General features: G+C 37.9%; 1 protein-coding gene across 3 annotated transcripts in view; it reads right to left on the bottom strand.

Moving 5' to 3' along the window:
- The window catches only part of LOC131166336 (uncharacterized), a 91,383-nt gene that overhangs the window by 24,885 nt on the left and 48,432 nt on the right, over positions 1–18,066 (bottom strand). For all 3 annotated transcript variants that reach the window (XM_058124793.1, XM_058124792.1, XM_058124794.1), the window contains exons 16-20: positions 2,208–2,313; positions 1,537–1,676; positions 1,262–1,420; positions 1,079–1,182; positions 676–851 (exon numbers count right to left, since the gene is read on the bottom strand). In XM_058124793.1, coding sequence (XP_057980776.1) covers positions 676–851; positions 1,079–1,182; positions 1,262–1,420; positions 1,537–1,676; positions 2,208–2,313 — 685 coding nt within the window. The remainder of the gene's footprint in view (positions 1–675; positions 852–1,078; positions 1,183–1,261; positions 1,421–1,536; positions 1,677–2,207; positions 2,314–18,066) is intronic.

Raw genomic sequence — 18,066 nt, 5'->3', positions numbered from 1 at the left:
ATACTTTTAGACACCGTACAACTTTTTTACCAAAAACTCAAAGCCAACTTTTTCTTCTTAACAACTCATTTTTTCACAAGGGGCCAAACATTTTTAAAACAATATCAAAAACCTCCTTTTCATCAGCACCATTTCAAAAGGTCCTTCTAAAAAAGCCAAAGGGGGACCAAACTAAGCCTAAATGAGTGGAGCATCAAAATTTTTTAATATTGGGTAAAGATGGATTTTTTATGTGTCTACAGAAAGAAACGGAATTGTTGGATGTTTAGGGGATAAGAGATTGATAAAACTCTAAAAGAGGATACATCGAGCTCTCTATTATCGAAGACTATTCAGTTGAGGGCAACAGAAGACCATCTTTAGTTTCCTTTTCACATTTTTGGGAATAAGGATCTCAATCTGTATTTTACTTTGATGACTTCTAGCGCCTTCATTCATCCTATAAATGGCTGCATGCACAAAGCCCCACCTTTCTATTTATAAACAAATTGCATTTACTTTAAAATAAAAAATAAAAAGAAGAATAAAAAAAAAAGTGATAAAATAAGGAAAACAAAAGAAGGAAATACCACCCTATGTCTTGAGAAAGCCAAAAAAAAAAAGAATAAAAGACATCTCATCATGATAAACTAGGGGAAAAATAAGAAAAGCAAGCAGTTTAGGATTGCAGAGAACCTTTGAGAGAACCATGATCATCCAGCCTCTGCAGCTGATGCTGAAGAATAGAAGAATCAATATAAGAACGAACAGTTTTCCTATATGTCCCATTAACAAGCAAAAGTGGGACAGCTGCTGCTCTCCGTGCAACTGAGAAGGCCATTGCCAGAGCTGGATCCTCCGAAAGTGGTAACCTACAAACCTTATCAATGTCAATACATCATGGAACCATATATATTGAAAGGAAAGACATCACCATACCTAATCATCAACAAAAATCAGAAGACCAGCAAGAACAGAAAATCAATCGATGGTACAATAAACTAAAAACATAGAAGTGCACCCAGTGACATTATTCAGAAGGAACTACACAGCCCCTTGAAAAAAGAATAAACATGATACAGTGTTGTTTAGTGCATACATGTGCGGACTAAACATAATTTTCTGAGAAGGCAGCAACAAAGTGGAAAGCCCATCCATGAGAGCCTTTAGATCAACCGGCAATTGTTTAATATGTCCAACTTTCTGCACGAATAAATTTAGCATGAAGATAAATTTCTCAAGTTTACGACAGCCCTTTGGAACTTTTTAACAAAAATCAAACCTCCTGTGTAATGAAAAACAACTGAAAAGATATCTTCGCGTAATAGTGAAATGCACCATCAGCAACGGAAGGTGCCACAATGTGGGTCATAGAACCCCACAAGGTTCCACCTAAGTGTGCAAGGAAAGTATCACGAGCAACTGTATAGTTTTGGAACTCCTGCAAAGGAACAACAGTTTCATGAGGAAGAAATTCATTTTCACCAATTCAAAAGCGCATCACTCAGATCATTTAACAGTTGAATAACAAGTTGAACATAATAACAAGCGGCACACCTCATATGTGTCACTGAACAAATTCCAGTTCTCCATTCGTTTTAGTGCTTCTGTGGCCTTTCTCTTATGACTTTCATCATATTCATCGCCATCAAAAGAGTGGAGCTCATTTTTTAGATCCCACATTCTCTCATCAAGCTCTGCAATTCACAATATTGAAAGGCGTACTTACAGCAGAAAATTATTATTAAAGAATGTGCAACAACCCCGTACAAGTTGCATAAATAACACAATAAACGGAAAATGGAAGGATGTCAATCTTCAATGTTTGACCATCAGAGAAACAAATACAGTATTATAAACATTAGAAATACAATGTTAGAATGCTAAGATCAGGATATCAATGACAGACATGACAAAATAATTTTGGATGTGCTTCACAGACAAAAGTAGATTCACATGAACATAATATGAACAGATAAGTTTAAAAATAAAGAACAAGTTTCAAATTACCAATAAATTTAGAAAGATTTGGGAGCAAGTAGTCCAACCCTTAGATTAGGAATTGTGTCATTTAGACAAAACTAATGGAATTGTGCATGGGTTAAATTTTGTCCAAATCCACACTACTTCAAATCAGTGAACTGTGTGCGCTGATGCACAGTTTTGGAGAACTCCAGCCACCAAAAGAACTTCACTCATAATCAAGCTAGTATTTTCAAGAAGATTACCCTCGCAAAGAGCAAGCTTAACTCTCCTCCCCTTGCAATGTTTGAAAGCAAAAAGCTCATATATGTCAATTTCCGCCAGAAGAATATCAATAGCTTGATGATCTTTCTGCAATATTTAAGCTCCAATTTTTATTATAACAAGAAAAAAAATTCTATACATATAGCAAAAATAAAAAGCAAAAACCACATAAAACATCTCAACATTTGTATCCCATGTCTGTGTGCGCATTTTTAAGTCAATACATAATATCATCTAAACACCTAGCATCCCATGTATGATTCATGGGTTTAGGTCTAACTGGTAGTAATGTTTTCTTTTCCCAAATTAACTACAAATATAGCAAAATTCTGTCACTTTGACAAAAAAATAACATTTTTGAGAAAAACCACCTAAAGCTATTTTCTCGATTTTCTAACTGATCCAAATGGTAAGAAGAATATGAATCCTATTCATTGCTCCCATCAATCATAATTCACAAGAAATCATCAAGGACATTGATTTACTTCCCAGCCTCAGTTCTTTTAATTGCTGTGATTATCTAAATGTAATCTGTTTTAGATAAATAAACATATTTAGAACAGAATACGGAAGCACAGTAAGTGGAGAATCATGATTCAAAGTGCAAAATTTTGTCTTCAAAACAAAAACGAAAAATCAGAAATCATCTAGTAAATATAGAATTAGCTAATCTGTTGATATGAAGACAATCTAAGGCCCTAGCCACCCGACAAGAAGAATTGAGGAAAAAGCACACCAATTAGCATAAATAGCCCAGTAGAATATGACTAGAGAATCATCATGCTAACCATACCATCTAAGCTATGGTAATTTAAGTTACTTTGATAAATTTGCATGGTTTTTTCCTTGTTTTGATTAAACATCTTCATACTGTCCATGTTATTAATTAATTAAGCTGTTTTAATTGATATTAGAAATTTCATTCAATTGATTACTTATTAGTGGTAGGACGGGCTTAGATGAAAGGAAAGTATGAGCAACATTCTAAAACATAAAAAAAGAGTTGGGGGCCGTTAGGATACCGCTACCTAAAAGCTTAAGCTATTAAGTTGTGGGCCAACAATGTATATCAAGCATTAACACTCCCCTGCACGTGCAGCCCAACAACGTATGGAGAGAGAGAACAGATAACATCCATTAAACCTTTTTTTAAACACCACATAATAAATGTAAGCAAAGAGACTAGAACCCAGGACCTCCTGCTAACAAGCTCTAATGCCATGTTAGAATACCTCTTTACCTAAAAGTTTAAGCTATTAAGTCGTGGGCCAACAATGTATATCATGCTTTAACAGGGGCAAAGAGAGAAGAAAAGAATAAAAAAACAAAAACAAAAACAAAAACAACTGGGGCATACTGAAACCAAGTGTGACACCTGGCAGCACTACACACCAGCAGCAGCCACCTGGCAGCATGCCAGACCAGCAGATGACACCTAGCACATAGATGGCAGCACTGACAGACCCTTGTCGCAACCAGCTGCTGCTGTTCTGCCATGTTTCCAGCCTATAGAGACACTTGGCAGGCAGCTGGTAGCAAGTAGCTGCTGTTTTGACCATTCCAGCCCTGCAGAGCAGCCACAACACAAAAAGTACCACAAATTCTTGCTGTAAACCCTAGTTCTAGAGAAAAAGAGATACAGGAAAAGAGGGAAAACTCTGCAGAGTCTCGGGGAAAATCAGGGAAAATCAGGAGAAAAGGCAGAAAATTCAGAGGGGAACTTAGAAAAAGTTTGAAGAAGCTGAAAATCAAGGTAGGTGTTATTAATTTTCATTTATTCACCTAGGGGTTTTGGGTATTCAAAGGAAATAGAGATAGAATCTTGCATGGAATTTTAGAAATATTTAAACTTGCTATTTCTAATTACTTGATACGGCTGCATATAAGTTCCCTTTGGTTACCACAGCTGCATAATTTGTATAGCTGGGAAATTTTCATGTGATAGATATTCATCTCATAAGGATAATGGTTTTACTTGCTATGGCATAGCGAGTGTCTGTATATCTATTGAATTGTTATTATGGCACTTTGCATGTTGTTTGTGGCTGTGATTTTGTGAGATTTGAGCAAGTAGGAATTGTATCTCCCTAGGATGAAAGGCCCTAAACCTCAGGAGAACATTTCCGCATTGAGCAGTGATTGGACAAGCTAGAATTTGGCACTTATTTGAGATAAAATGTGCACTTAGTTGGGAGAGCGCAACTATGTTGGAAAAAAGAAAAAAAGTGAAAATGCACTGTTTGGCTGTTTTGTCATGGCAACTTTAGATGAAGAGATTGCTTAGAATAAAGAGTGTGTTCATGCACCTTATGATCATGCATGCATATAAGAAATCATATGGTGAAATATTGAAATCCTTATTTGAATGAGGAAGAATTAAGAATATCTACTGAGTTCATGGTTAATCACCCTATTTCTTAACAATTATAGATTAGAACTAAAGAAGAGTTCCACTTGTTAAGTTCTCCAAGAAGTTGTCATCTTTTACATGTATAGGCTGGCAGGAAGATGATAGAGATACTACACATGTATTTGGTTGGCAGTTATGTATGTAGACAAGGAAGTGTGAAATATGTTGTAAGTTACAGCCCATGGTTTCAAGTGATGGTTGTGTAAAACAAATTCTTGTCCTAGGCCTAGTGCCTCCAATGGATTTTAGATGGAATCACATACCAAAAATAGGAATGTGACACATCAAACGAGCTTGAGTGGTTCCAATCTAAACTCTTTGGGCCTTGATGCCTGTGAACCCAAATATGACTCACAAGATAACTGAGACCTATTCAACCACTAAGCACCACCAGCTCAGTGTACGAAGCATGGAAATTGGAACATCACAAATACTAAGAAAGTTGGGCACAACACAGCACAAATACACAAACAACATACAACCTAAGGAAAAAAAATAGTGATGACAAGCATTACGATTTTTCCATGTATATCCAGAAGATCCAATATATTCATCTGCCTTTTGCAACCTCTTTTCTCCCACAGAAATAATATGTCATCACATAATAAGACATCATTTAGTGATTGAAAAACATTGCAAAAGTATGGACGAAGTCTAAATCGAAAACTTTTAAAATTGCGGAAACATTTAAAGTTTTGTTAGAAAAAAGGATTTGAAGATTGAACTGTAGTGGCCAAAAAGCCCAATGGGCATAGTTACCCTGTGTGTGTGTACTATAAAAAGAAAGTTGAATGTACATGCCGAAGGAGGGTAAGAATGCCTTGAACTAAAGAATTTCAATAGATATAAAACTACTATCACACCCAAAATCACCACCAAACTCAGCCTCCTCTTCCGACTAACCACAGAATGTCCTTTTTTCCATTGAAAATCCACCCACAACTCTTCTCCCTAGAATCACTCTTAGAGTCTATCGGGCTCTTCACATGAGCAAAAATTCCATTCTTATTCCTCTTTAGAATTTAGAAATTTTTTAGTACAGAACTCCAGATGGAAGCACTACTATTCAAAAATCCTGAGTATCTCAAGCCCCAACTGCCTTGCCCACAATCAAGCTCCAGCCTTGCCAGAACCATCCAAGGAAGTCTACATATCTGCACTGAAAGGAAACTTCTGACCATGGTATTAGTCTTCTAAGCCTAATACAGAATCAAGCAATCATACAACATAATAGAAGAAAAGCTGAAGTGTGATAAACTCTGGAACATAATCTTAAACTCAATCATGATTTGCATGGTAAATAATGTGTTAGTATGAGAATTATAAATGTTGATTGGTGCATGCTTTACATTAAGTGCCTAATCGCCTATTATCAATTAGTGAGTATGATCGGAGGAGTACAGATGAAATTAAAGTATGAACAAAAAGGCTAAAAATAGAAAAACAAAACGAATCAGGGCTAGAATACAAGAAAATAAAATTGGACACTTAGAATGTAAGCAAGGAGACACATGGTAACCTCTTCAAACCTTCTGCTAAAACGTTTCTAGCCATTACCTTCAGTTTGTCACACTGCCAACACAATGCTTTAGTTTCTGGAAACCCTAACACACACACACACACACACACACACACACACACACACACACACACACACCCACACACACAGAGAAAGAGAGAGAAAAAACACTACAGAAAATCAAGAACCATATGAAAAATTTAGAAAATTTGCGAAAAACCTCCACAAATCTTGAAAAACTAATAATCAATATAGGTTTCTATAATTCTATCCTCAAATTGACTCATTTTTCCTTCTTTTTTTTTTTTTTATAGAAAAAGATATTTCATTAAAAGAAAAGAATATACAAAGTGGAGTATAAGATATCCTCTTAAAATAAAAATAAAAAAGGTACAATGAAAAAAAAAAAAACAAAAACAAATATCACACAGGAAATCTGAAAAGCAAGTCCGCTTAAAGCAACCGGCAGAAAAAACCCAAAGAGATGTCGTAAACTGAATTCTATCCAAGAGCAATGATAAAGTCAAATCGCTTCTTTAAAATTCATGCATTCCTTTCCAACCAAATCCTTTATAAGACTGCAAAAACAGCACATCTCGACAACCCAGCAGCATCCTCACTCCTACAGTCCTACCAAAACCTCCGTCAACCTGGACAAACCCAACTCTCTCAAAGAAATTAAATAATCTAACCCACAAACCCCAAGCAACAGTATAAGGAAATGAAAAAAAGAGGAAGAAGATGGGAAGTAGTATTATAACTCTTTAAACATAAAAACACACAACGAAAACCCTTATAGTGCCTACTCTGCAGCATAAAGGGAATGCTTGCCTTTCAAATACTACAATGAAGAGAAGACCTGGAAGAACAAATCAAAAGATCAACAACAAATTTACAAGAAAATGTCCCTGATGCATTCAAAACCCACATCCAAACATCCTTCATATTAGGAGGGCAACATCATTCAACAAAGAAAGCAAAGATGAAACTCAACATCCATTTAGGTTCCTACAAAAAATGGAAATCCCAAGAAATTGTATCGCCAACAATTTTTTTGATAGAAAGAGAAGAAATATTGATAAGAAAAACAAACAAACAAACAAAGAGAACACGGAATCCTACTAAAAGAATAAGCCATGGCAAGCTGAAAGAAACAAGGAAAAAGAATAAAGAAATTCTTCCACCCAATTATCCTCCCAAAACAGAATATGAGAGTCGTCACCCAATTATATCTGGTAAAAGAAGTTGGGCCTTGGTGACCTGAGTTTACTCAAGTGGTAAGGGCAAAGTCAGGCATTGGTGACTCCAAGTTCCCAGGTTCGATTCCCCACTTATGGTTTGCCTAGTGAATTACTAGGGATGTATCAATGGGCAAGAAATAATGTTTTCATCTCCCCGGTTTGGTGCCGCCTAGGTGGGTCCAAAGAGCTTGCCTAGGTAAGAGTTATGGGCCATAAAAATAAATAAATAAATAAATATCTAGAAAATAAACCCCCAAGGGCTCTCACAAGGATTAGTCATTCCCAAGTTAGCGTCCAATCCATTCTTTTGTGCGCCAAATTTACTTTGTCATTTATGCCAAAGGAAGTTCACCAAGGGAAAACACCATAACCATTTACCCATCGGGGCCATGTTAGTAGACACCAACATACAAAGACCCAACTAATCCCCCACACCCCACGTGCCTCCTCCTCCTCCTTCTCCAATCTTGGTTCTAGTAAACTTTCTAAAGAACCAAGTGATCCCTCTTCCCCAACCCAAACCAAAGGAAATCCCACAAAATCCTCTATCCCACTATAGCGGTCTTAGGCCCAACACCGATGAGGTATTGCTTGCTTTAGCCCACCAACCTCACAGATTTGTCCAATAAAAGGTGTCTCACACAGTTGGAGTCCAAACTATCCTTATAAGCCCAAGATTTTCCTAGTACACATCCAATGTGGGACGGTGATACTCTCTCCTATCTAATCTCCGATGTCCTCATTGAGGTGCCCTTGTGTAGGGTACCACATGATAATAACCCCAGTGTGGCTCTAATACCAAATGTGATGGTCTTGGGCCCAACTCTAGTGAGGTATTCTCCACTTTAGCCCACAGGCCTTACAGATTTGTCTTGTAAAAGGCGCCTCACATAATTGGAGCCCAAACCATCATTATAAGTTCAAGATTTTCTTAGTACATATTCGATCTGGGATGTTGACATCGGTTGTGTACTAGAGAAATCTTGGGCTTATAAGGATGGATTGAGCTCCAACTATGTTAGGTGCCTTTTATCATGTGGTCGATGGGCCAAAGTGGACAATACCTCACTGGAGTTGGGCCTCAGACCAAACAATTCCATGTCAAGTATGACATCAAAGCTGTCTAAAGGAACCATCGTTAGACTATATTTTCCTTCCCACAATCCTACTGTTAGGACAACAGTAGCCATTCCATGTATATGCTTTGTAGTAGGGAGTGGCAATGTAATGGGATAAATGAGATTGACTTTACATGTATTCTCCAAGCATTTATATTGAATATCAAATTACTTGTTTTGATGTCTGTATTGCTGTTCTCTTAATTGAATGAAACAAGTAGTCTTGTTCACCGTTGTGTTTCCTTATGATTGACTATCATGTACTTTGTTGATCTATGAATAGCTGTTGTACGAATGCCTCTTGCCCATGTATTTGTAATGTCACTTTCATGTTTACCATGTGGTTACAGAGACTCATGTGATGCTCGTGTCTGCAGACTTCAACGTGCAATCATCGACTGACTTGGTTACTGACTTGGTTCCGGGAGAGCTGCGCGGCCCTTAATTGAGTCTTTATTTAAGGGTTCGTGACAGTTGGTATCAGAGCACAATGTGTGGCACCATGAGTGGTAACATGAGAACTTCAAAATCTGCAAAGACAAAATGCATTAAAGCGCTTGAGGAAAGAGTGACATAACTTGAAACCTTGGAGATGAAATTCATTGAACTCCAAGGGTTTGTGGTGAAATTGTCAAAATAGAAAGGCGTGCCAATAAAGCTCGAGTCCGCCAGAGAAAACACTTGAGGAAACCTCTACAGTGCATCCAAAGTTGATGAAAGCCTTGTGGAACTAGAGAAATTCATTCCATGTATAAAATCCCTCAAGGAAATGCCAATAGAGCTTTAGGCCTTCCAAAGGAACATTTAACAGTTGGAATCCTTTGAGAATAGGCTCAAAGACATTGATGTTGCCATCCCTCACATCCTAAGGGGGAGAGCCAATAAAGCTTGAGGCCTCCCTACGGGAGCTAAATGGCAATTTTTACTTGCTTGTAGAAAATGTCAAGGAGTCCATTAGTGCTTTGAAAGAAGATCTAAAGGTAATGGGCAAGTTTCAAAAAATAATGGACCAATTTCAAAAGAACTTGCAAGAGATGAGTGCCAAGTTGGATGTAGTGGCAACAAATGTCACAAAGACCGATAACCGATATCGTTGAGGGATCTCGAATAAAAGTACCAAAGCCTAAATGTTACGGGGGTTCCCGAGATGCAAAGGAATTAGACAACTTCATCTTTGACCTAGAACACTATTTTAAGTGTTTGTGGATTGAACTAGAAGAGGACCGAGTGAACATGATACCTTTCCAGCGACACGAAGTTGTGGTGAAAAAGTCAATGTGAAGACATTCAAAATAATTGGTGTGCCATCAATCCTTGGGAGGAACTGAAACGGGCATTGAAGGCATAGTTTTACTTGGAAAATGTAGAGTACATTGCACATTGCAAGGTGTACAACTTACAACAAACAGACTCAATAAGAAGTTATATACAAAAGTTCCAAGCCTCAATGCATGACATCAAGATAAGGCTGAATCTAATAGACTACTGCATTTCCTTGAAAGATTCTAAACATGGCCGAAGAATGAGTTGCTAAGGCAAGGGGTTCGTGGCCTCCCCTCTACCCTTGCAGAGGCCAAACAATTAGACGATTTCCAAATAGTTCTCTAAAGAGGAAAAGTCCAGATTCTGCCAACAATGAACAAAAGCCCAACAAGGTAAATAGACCTATAAGCAGGGGAAGTGACGAAGAACCTAATAGTTTTGGAAGAGATAGGAGACCTTCAACGACTAAAGAGTCAAGAGCCGGATATACAAGGAGTGGGGAGTACTGACCACCGATTTCCTATTTCTCTGCATGGGACCTCATTGTATAGTAGAGGGTCCTGAACGAAAGGCCCTTGAATGCCTTGAGAGCCTTTCGGGAGGGAATAGAAACCCCAAAAACAGACCTAGTAGAGAAGCAAGATACGGTGGGGGCCTTAAGATTTTTGGGAGCGTTGGAACGCAAGGCAAATACCAGCCACCACTCACAACTTTATCGCCGATACAGAAGCCCAATAGTTGAAATTGAAAGTTGACAAGGATGCGGGAAAATTGAAGGCGGTGAATTTAGAAGCTTTAGCCGCTGAGGGAGTCGCCTCTAAAGTTGCTTGTCAGATGGATACGTGATCAAGAACAATAAACTTCAGACTGGCACCCCTCTATGACTTGATGTGCTTTTGGGAATGGATTTCCTTAAGATTACTCGCTCAGTGCCGACCCCTGCCGCCGATTGCCTTGTGATGATCGAAGATACCCTGTGTTGTGCCAGTAGCCCGTAGCACCATAAAAGAAAAGAAATTTCTTTCAGCCCTCCAGTTCAAGAAGGGATTAAAAAAGAAAGAACCTTCATTTCGTATGTTACTTGTAGATTCAGGGGACAAAGAACCAGACGAATGTCCAACTGAGATTAGGGTAGTGCTAGAAGAATTTTTAGAAGTGATCCTAGAACAACTTCCCAGGGTTTTACCACCCCTACTATAGATAGACCATGAAATAGAATTTCTCCTTGGAGTAAAACCTCCAACTTGTGCCCCGTATCAAATGGTAGTATGGCACCACCTAAACTAGTTGAACTCCAAAGAGAGTTTAACGAACGACTAGAAGTAGGGTTCATCCGACCATTGGAAGCACCTTTTGGGGCGCCTATGTTATTCCAAAAGAAATAGGATGGGAGTCTTCGACTATGTGTGCATTATCAGGCCATCAACAAGGTGATTGTCCATAACAAACATCCCATCCCCTTGATTGCAGATATCTTTGGCCAGCTGAATACAGTCAAATATTTCACTAAGCTGGACTTAAGGTCTAGATACCATCAAGGGTGCATTGCAAAAGGCGATGAACCAAAGACCACCTATGTTACTCGGTATGGAGCGTTTGAATTACTTGTTATGTCTTTCGAACTAACAAATGCACCTACTACTTTTTGTACTTTGATGAATTAGGTTTTTCAAGACTACCTCAACCAATTTGTAGTCTTCTATCTCGATGACATTGTGGTGTTTAGCTCGCCTCTAGCAGAACACAAAGAACATATACGTCAAGTCTTTTAGAAGCTTAAGGAAAATCAGTTGTACCTAAAAGGGGAAAAATGTGCTTTTTCCCAAAGACATATCAAGTTTTTAGGGCTTCATTGAAGAGGGGTAGATATGAATGGATCCAACTACGGTCCAAACTGTTTATAAGTGAAATCCACCTACATCTATTGGTGAGTTACAATCCTTCTCGGGAGTATTCTAGAAGAATCGTAATGTTGCAAAACTATTGAAAAAGGGGGTCAAGTGGGGGTGATTAGAAGATTTTCAATCTGCATTTGACGAATTGAAGAAGAAAATCGCAAGGCATCCAATGTTAATCGTTCCCGACGTGATGAAGCCATTTGAAGTACAGGCAAATGCCTCTGACTTTGCACTAGGGGGAATTCTTTTGCAAGATAGTCATCCAATTGCTTTTGAAACTTTTAAATTAACAAGTGTTGAACCTAACTATACAACCCAAGAGAAAGAACTCCTAGCCATGGTACACAGCCTTTGAGTTTGGATACACTATCTCTTGGGGTTCTAGTTTGTGGTAAAGATGGATAACATGGTTGTCACACACTTCTTATCACAACCATAAGCAAGTTTGTTGGCAAGAGAAATTAGCTGAATTTGATTTCGAGTTTGGATACAAGGCAGGAAGACAAACCAAGTTGCTGATGCTTTGAGTAGGAAAACAGAATTGGCAGCATTAAAGCTTTTAAGTCATCTATCAACTAGTAAGGCTACTTTATCCATGAAGGAACTTATCAGGAAACACTTGAGAACAGACCAATAGGCCCAGGCATTGATAAAATTGGTGGAAGAAGGGAAGACGCAACAATTTTGGATAAAAGATTGTCTCTTAATGACAAAAGGAAGGCGACTGCATGTGCCCAAAGTTGGCAACTTGTGGAAGATATTATTAGAAGAATGTCATGAAACTTTGTGGGCAAGGCACCTCAGATGGCGACGAACTCGGGCACAATCACACAAGGATACTACTAGCCGCATATGGAAGATGATGTATTAAGGTATATAAAAACATGTTTGATTTGTCAGCAAGACAAGGTTGAGAGAAGGAAGAACCTGGGCTTGCTAGAGCCTTGTCCAGTATTGACAAGACCATAGGAAAGTGTCTCCCTAGATTTCATTTCCTCCTTACCAAAAGTGAAGGACCACGACACAATCTTGGTGGTGATTGATCATTTTCGAAGTATGCAACCTTTGTACTTGTTTCAAAGCCATGTTCCATAGAAAGACAACCCTGTAATTCTTCAAGCATGTTGTGAAGTATTGGGGAGTCCCAGAGAGCCTAATTAGTGATAGAGATGTAAGATTCATTAGTGGGTTTTGGGAAGAACTCTTTCGTTATTGGGATCAATATCTCCACAATCTACCACCCTCAAACAAATGGCCAAATAGAACGCTTTAATTGGATGTTGGAAGAATACTCTTTGTGAACTCCAACTAGAAAAATTAGGTTTCACTATTAGATATGGCGCAATTTTGCTTTAATTCTATGAAATCTTCTGCAAAAAATAAAAGTCCTTCTGAGATTATGACAGGTCAACAAACAACTCTTCCACACACTTTTGATGGACCTTATAGTGGAAATTGCCTAAAAGCATATCGATTCACAGAGAACTGGTTGCAGAACATAGAAGTCACTAGAGCTCAACTTTAAAACGCTTCAAAGTGCATGAAGAAATGGGCAAACAAAGGGCAACGACCACAACAATTTGAAGCTAGAGACCTAGTGCTTGTAAAAGTGCCACCAGAAACATTCTAATTTATTTGTGACAAGAGAAAAAGTTGGGCATGCATCTTATCAACTTGAACAACCAGAGTAGATGAAGAGTCGTAGGCGACCAGTCCACAAGTTGATGAAGAAGATCCAAGCCGACAGAAATCAGGGAGATCAACCATTTCCAAGATGAAGACTACAATCAAAGAGGTTGAGGAGATCCTTGTAGAAAAAGTCGTCAATGAAGAAGGATGTCAACAACAACAAGACTTAGTTAAGTGGACAGGGCTGAGAGAAGAAGAGAACATTTGGGAGAATACAAAAGACAGAAAACCTCCAGCATGCCACACAAAAGATTCAAGATTTCCTGAACTCCAAGACAACGACACCAGAATCAGAGGACTGAAGACTACTTACAACAAATCGACGAGAACGTCAACAAAATGAGTGGGGGAGGATGTTAGGGAGTGATAATGGGTGAGATTGAATTTACATGTATTCTCCAAGGTTTTATATTGAATATCAAATTACTTTACTTGTGTTGATGCCTATATTGATGTCCTCTTAATTGAACAAAACAAGTAGTCCTTTTCATTGTTGTGTTTAGTTATAATGGACTGTGATGCGCTTTGTTAATCTATGAATAGCTTCTGTATGAATGCCTCTTGCCTATGTGATATGTGGTTGTTTGTAATGCTACTTTCATGTTTACAATGTGGTTACATAGAGTTATGTGATGCTCGTGTCTACAGGCTTGAACGTGTAATCATCATCTAACTTAGTTGGGGAAGAGCTCTCGAAAAGTGTCGCGCAACCCTCAATTGAGTCTTTATTAGAGGGACTGTGACATTTTGCTTCTAAATTTACAGCCTTGATCTGACTAAAATTTTGAGCGAGTTTGAGGTTCAACTTTGTAACCTCCTCTGCAACAAAGTTCTGTGTGGCCCTGGAATCCACCATAACATCAACTTCAACACCATTGATCTTCACACAAACATACATTAGGCCTTTCTGAAAGGATCTTTGGAGTTGGCAGAGATGAGAAAGCAGTTGGATGAGTTGCTGAGTGCAAGACTTGTTCAACCCTCCAAAGCTCCCTATGGTACTCCAGTGTTGTTCCAAAAGAAGCAGGATGGCTGACAACAAATTTGTGAAGATTATTAGGCTGTCACGATAAAGAACAAATATCCAATCCCCAATGTTGTTCGATCAGTTGGCAAAAGCATCATTCTTTGCAAAGCTGGACTTGCTATCAAGCTATTGGCAAGTGAGGATTGTAGAAAGGGATGAGTCAAAGACAGCCTGTGCGACTTGATATGGCTCCTACGAATTCCTAGTGATGCCATTTGGTTTGGCTAATGCCCCTACAACTTTCTGTAATTCAATGAATGATGTTTTTTATGAATTTATAGACCGCTTTGTTGTTAACTATTTGGATGACATTGTTGTTTACAACAATTCTTTGGAAGACCACCTACCCATTGCCCTAATCGAAACTTTAAACAAACAAAAAAAAAATACAGAGGAATAGTAGCAAGATAAGCCCAAAAAATGTTAATAAGGCCACATCGAGAAAACAAGTCACCCTGACACCCAACAAGACACAAAAGACTTTAGCCACTATAGGGTCCCAAAAAGCTAAAGACATAGGAACCTAGGGTAGGTAAAAGGCAAATCTACCAAACTCCAATTAGTAGAAGCAATATAGTTTTACCCGAATTAATTTTCACACCAAAAATTTGCATGTTTCGCTTTGATCAAACAAGACAAGAGTATCATCATCCATGAATTGTGAGTGTGACACAACAACCCTCTTAGTCCCGTCCCAATCCCCATCAACAACAACAAAACCAAGCCTTAAGTCCCACTAGGTGGGGTCGGCTATATGAATTTTTTCTATCAATTTATGCGATGATGGACCATTTCTTTTGACAAATTCAAGGCTATTAAATACATATTCACTATCACATTCCAAGTTACTTTAGGTCTACCCTTACCCCTTCTACTACGCCCCACAGTAACTAACTCACTCTTCCTCACTGGCCCACTACGTGGTCTACGTTTCAAGTGTCCAAACCATCTGAGTCACCCCTCCCTTATCTTATCTTCTATAGAAGCTACACCAAGCTTACTGTGAATATGTTCATTCTTAATTTATCTTTCAATGTTATACCACTCCTCCATCTAAGCATTCTCATCTCGGAACATTTTACTTTTTGGGTATTATGCTTCTTCGTCGCCCAACATTCTGATCCATGTAGCATAGCCCTATCTATCAACCTACTCAAAGCATCAATAGCAAGCACAAACAAAAATGGAGCATTGGCTCCCCTAAACACCCCTTGAAGCCCTAAACCATGACCTAGGCTCCCCATTTGCAATGACCGAGAAGGAACTAAACCAAAAAAAAACTCATTCAAGACCTCCACCAATTACCAAATCATTTCTTCATTAAAACCTTATCCAACGAACTTATCGTAAGATTCATCAAATATTGATTTAAAAACAAGGCTCTTATCCTTCCTCCTATGAATATCCTCTACCATGGTATCACCTCATTAGTCACTAAAATAGCATCCAACAATTGCCTACCCTCCACAACAGCACATCATGCATGATTTTGGTACCACTTAAAACAACAATCAACCTATCAAAAAGACCTTTGCAATAACTTTACATGTTGCTAGTCAATAAACCAATAGGCTTATAGTCACACACCTTATTAAAACAACTCTTATTAGGTGCCAAAGTGATAGTAGAATTAATGCTCTTATAAAAAAAATAAAAAAATAAAAAAAATAAAAAAAAAAACCCATTCAAATGAAAATCTTCAACAAATTGACTTTTACCACTTCCCAACAATCTCGGGAAAAAAATAAAGTCAATTAAAAAGCCAATTTAAATTAATCTAGACCCGTTACCATGCTAAACACAAACACAATCACCTCCTACGGCCTTCCCAACTAAGATTAGAAATAGGAATCCACTCCAAACCCTCAATCATAGGCCTAAAGTATTCTTCCTAGCAATCAAGCTAGAATGTCTAATAACTTCCCCTCCCCCAACCCAACACCCCCCCCCCTCCCAGCACAAAAAAAAAAAACTAACCCCTAATCAAATTGGACCTCCTCTCCCCATTAGCCAGCCCATCAAAAAATCTAACTTACAACCATTCCCTAACCCACTTAAATCATACTTTTACCCTCAACTTGTAATATCCTTCAAAATCAATCACCCAACTCATTCTTGGGAGGAATTAACCTCTCAAACTCCACCACAAACAGCACCCTCCCCCCCCCCCCTCTCCCCTGATGCGTACCCCCAATTCCACTTTCCTCTCCAACTCAAATGTCAAGCAAAATGCTAGCCTTCTCGCCCCCTTTTTTTTGGCCCAAAAAAATTTATTAAGAGAAGAAAGAATTCAAATAGGACAAGAAATCTTCCAAAACAAAGTAGAAAATAAAAATAAAAGAGCGAACAAATACAAACAAGAAACCGAAAGCATAATCAAGCTCACAAAGCCATCTAATTTTGCTGAATATCAGAGAAACCTATGCTGCCTAAGCAATCAAACAAAAGAACCAACAACAAATCAAATAAATAATAATAATAATAATAATAATAATAATAATAATCTGATGCAAATCAAATCAATAGACGAAGTGCTGTCTCGAAAAATACAGTCATCTCTCTCCATCCAAAGCACACAAAATGATAGAAAATATTTCACAACACTATAATATCCTCACATCCATACATGTTCAAAAACCTCTAAAAGGCAGTCATGAAAAAGAGCCTCAAAAGAAGCACACCCAACACTCTCCCAACAAACTGAACGATAATCCAAGCCGCAACAACAAATCAAATAATATTAATAATAATAATAATAATAATAATAATCTTATGCAAAACAAATCAATAGACGAAGTGCGGTCTCGAAAAATACAGTCATCTCTCTCCATCACACCCAACAATCTCCCAACAAACTGAACGATAATCCAAGCCATAACAATGAAGAAAAAGATGAGCATAAGCATACACATCACACACAGAAATTAGGATATGGAGCCTTATAAAGTCGTATAATCTGCAATAGATTGTTGGTGTTGACTCTAGTCCACACAAAAGCCTCGACATTGAAGGAATCTCTGCTTTCCACAAGTGATCCACAAGAGGAAAAAGAATGAGAGGAATAAATCAACTAAGAGTAAAAATAATTACCAGAGAAAACATCAGAATCTCCAAAATCCAAATTCACACATCCTAGGATGCACAAGGAAAGGACATCAACAACGTGAAAAGTAAAGAAAAGTCCTAAGCCTCCCAATAATCAAGATATCTTCAAAAATGAAAGTTTCAAGAAATACAACCACTATCAACAAAGGAACTTTGGCCTTCCTAGGGTGATTTTCCCCCCGCCCCCTTTTTTGCCTCAACTTCTCCTTTCCAAAAGCAAAGGTTGGGTCAAAGCTTTTTGGTAAACAACTTTTCCAGTTTTTAAAAGCCAGCTTTTAACTTTTTTTGTAATTTTTTAAAAAGTTACAGATTTGAAACTTTTAAAAGCTAAAAGCTATCCTTTTCTCCAACAAATTATCAATTCCACTGTTGTCCTTAACTTTTTCAAATATTACAAAACTATCCATGCATTAATTATATTTCCTAAAAATACATATCTATTTTAGTCATTTTAAATACTTTTAGGCACCTTATAACTTTTTTATAAACACTCAAAGTCAGCTTTTTCTTTCTAGCAGCCCCTTTTTTTCACGGGGGAGGACAAACATTTTAAAACAATATCAAAAAGCT

This window comes from Malania oleifera, chromosome 10, assembly GCF_029873635.1.
Source record: "Malania oleifera isolate guangnan ecotype guangnan chromosome 10, ASM2987363v1, whole genome shotgun sequence".
NCBI lineage: Eukaryota > Viridiplantae > Streptophyta > Magnoliopsida > Santalales > Ximeniaceae > Malania > Malania oleifera.
Note: the sequence above shows the minus strand (reverse complement) of the source record. Positions and strands in the feature narration are given on the sequence as shown.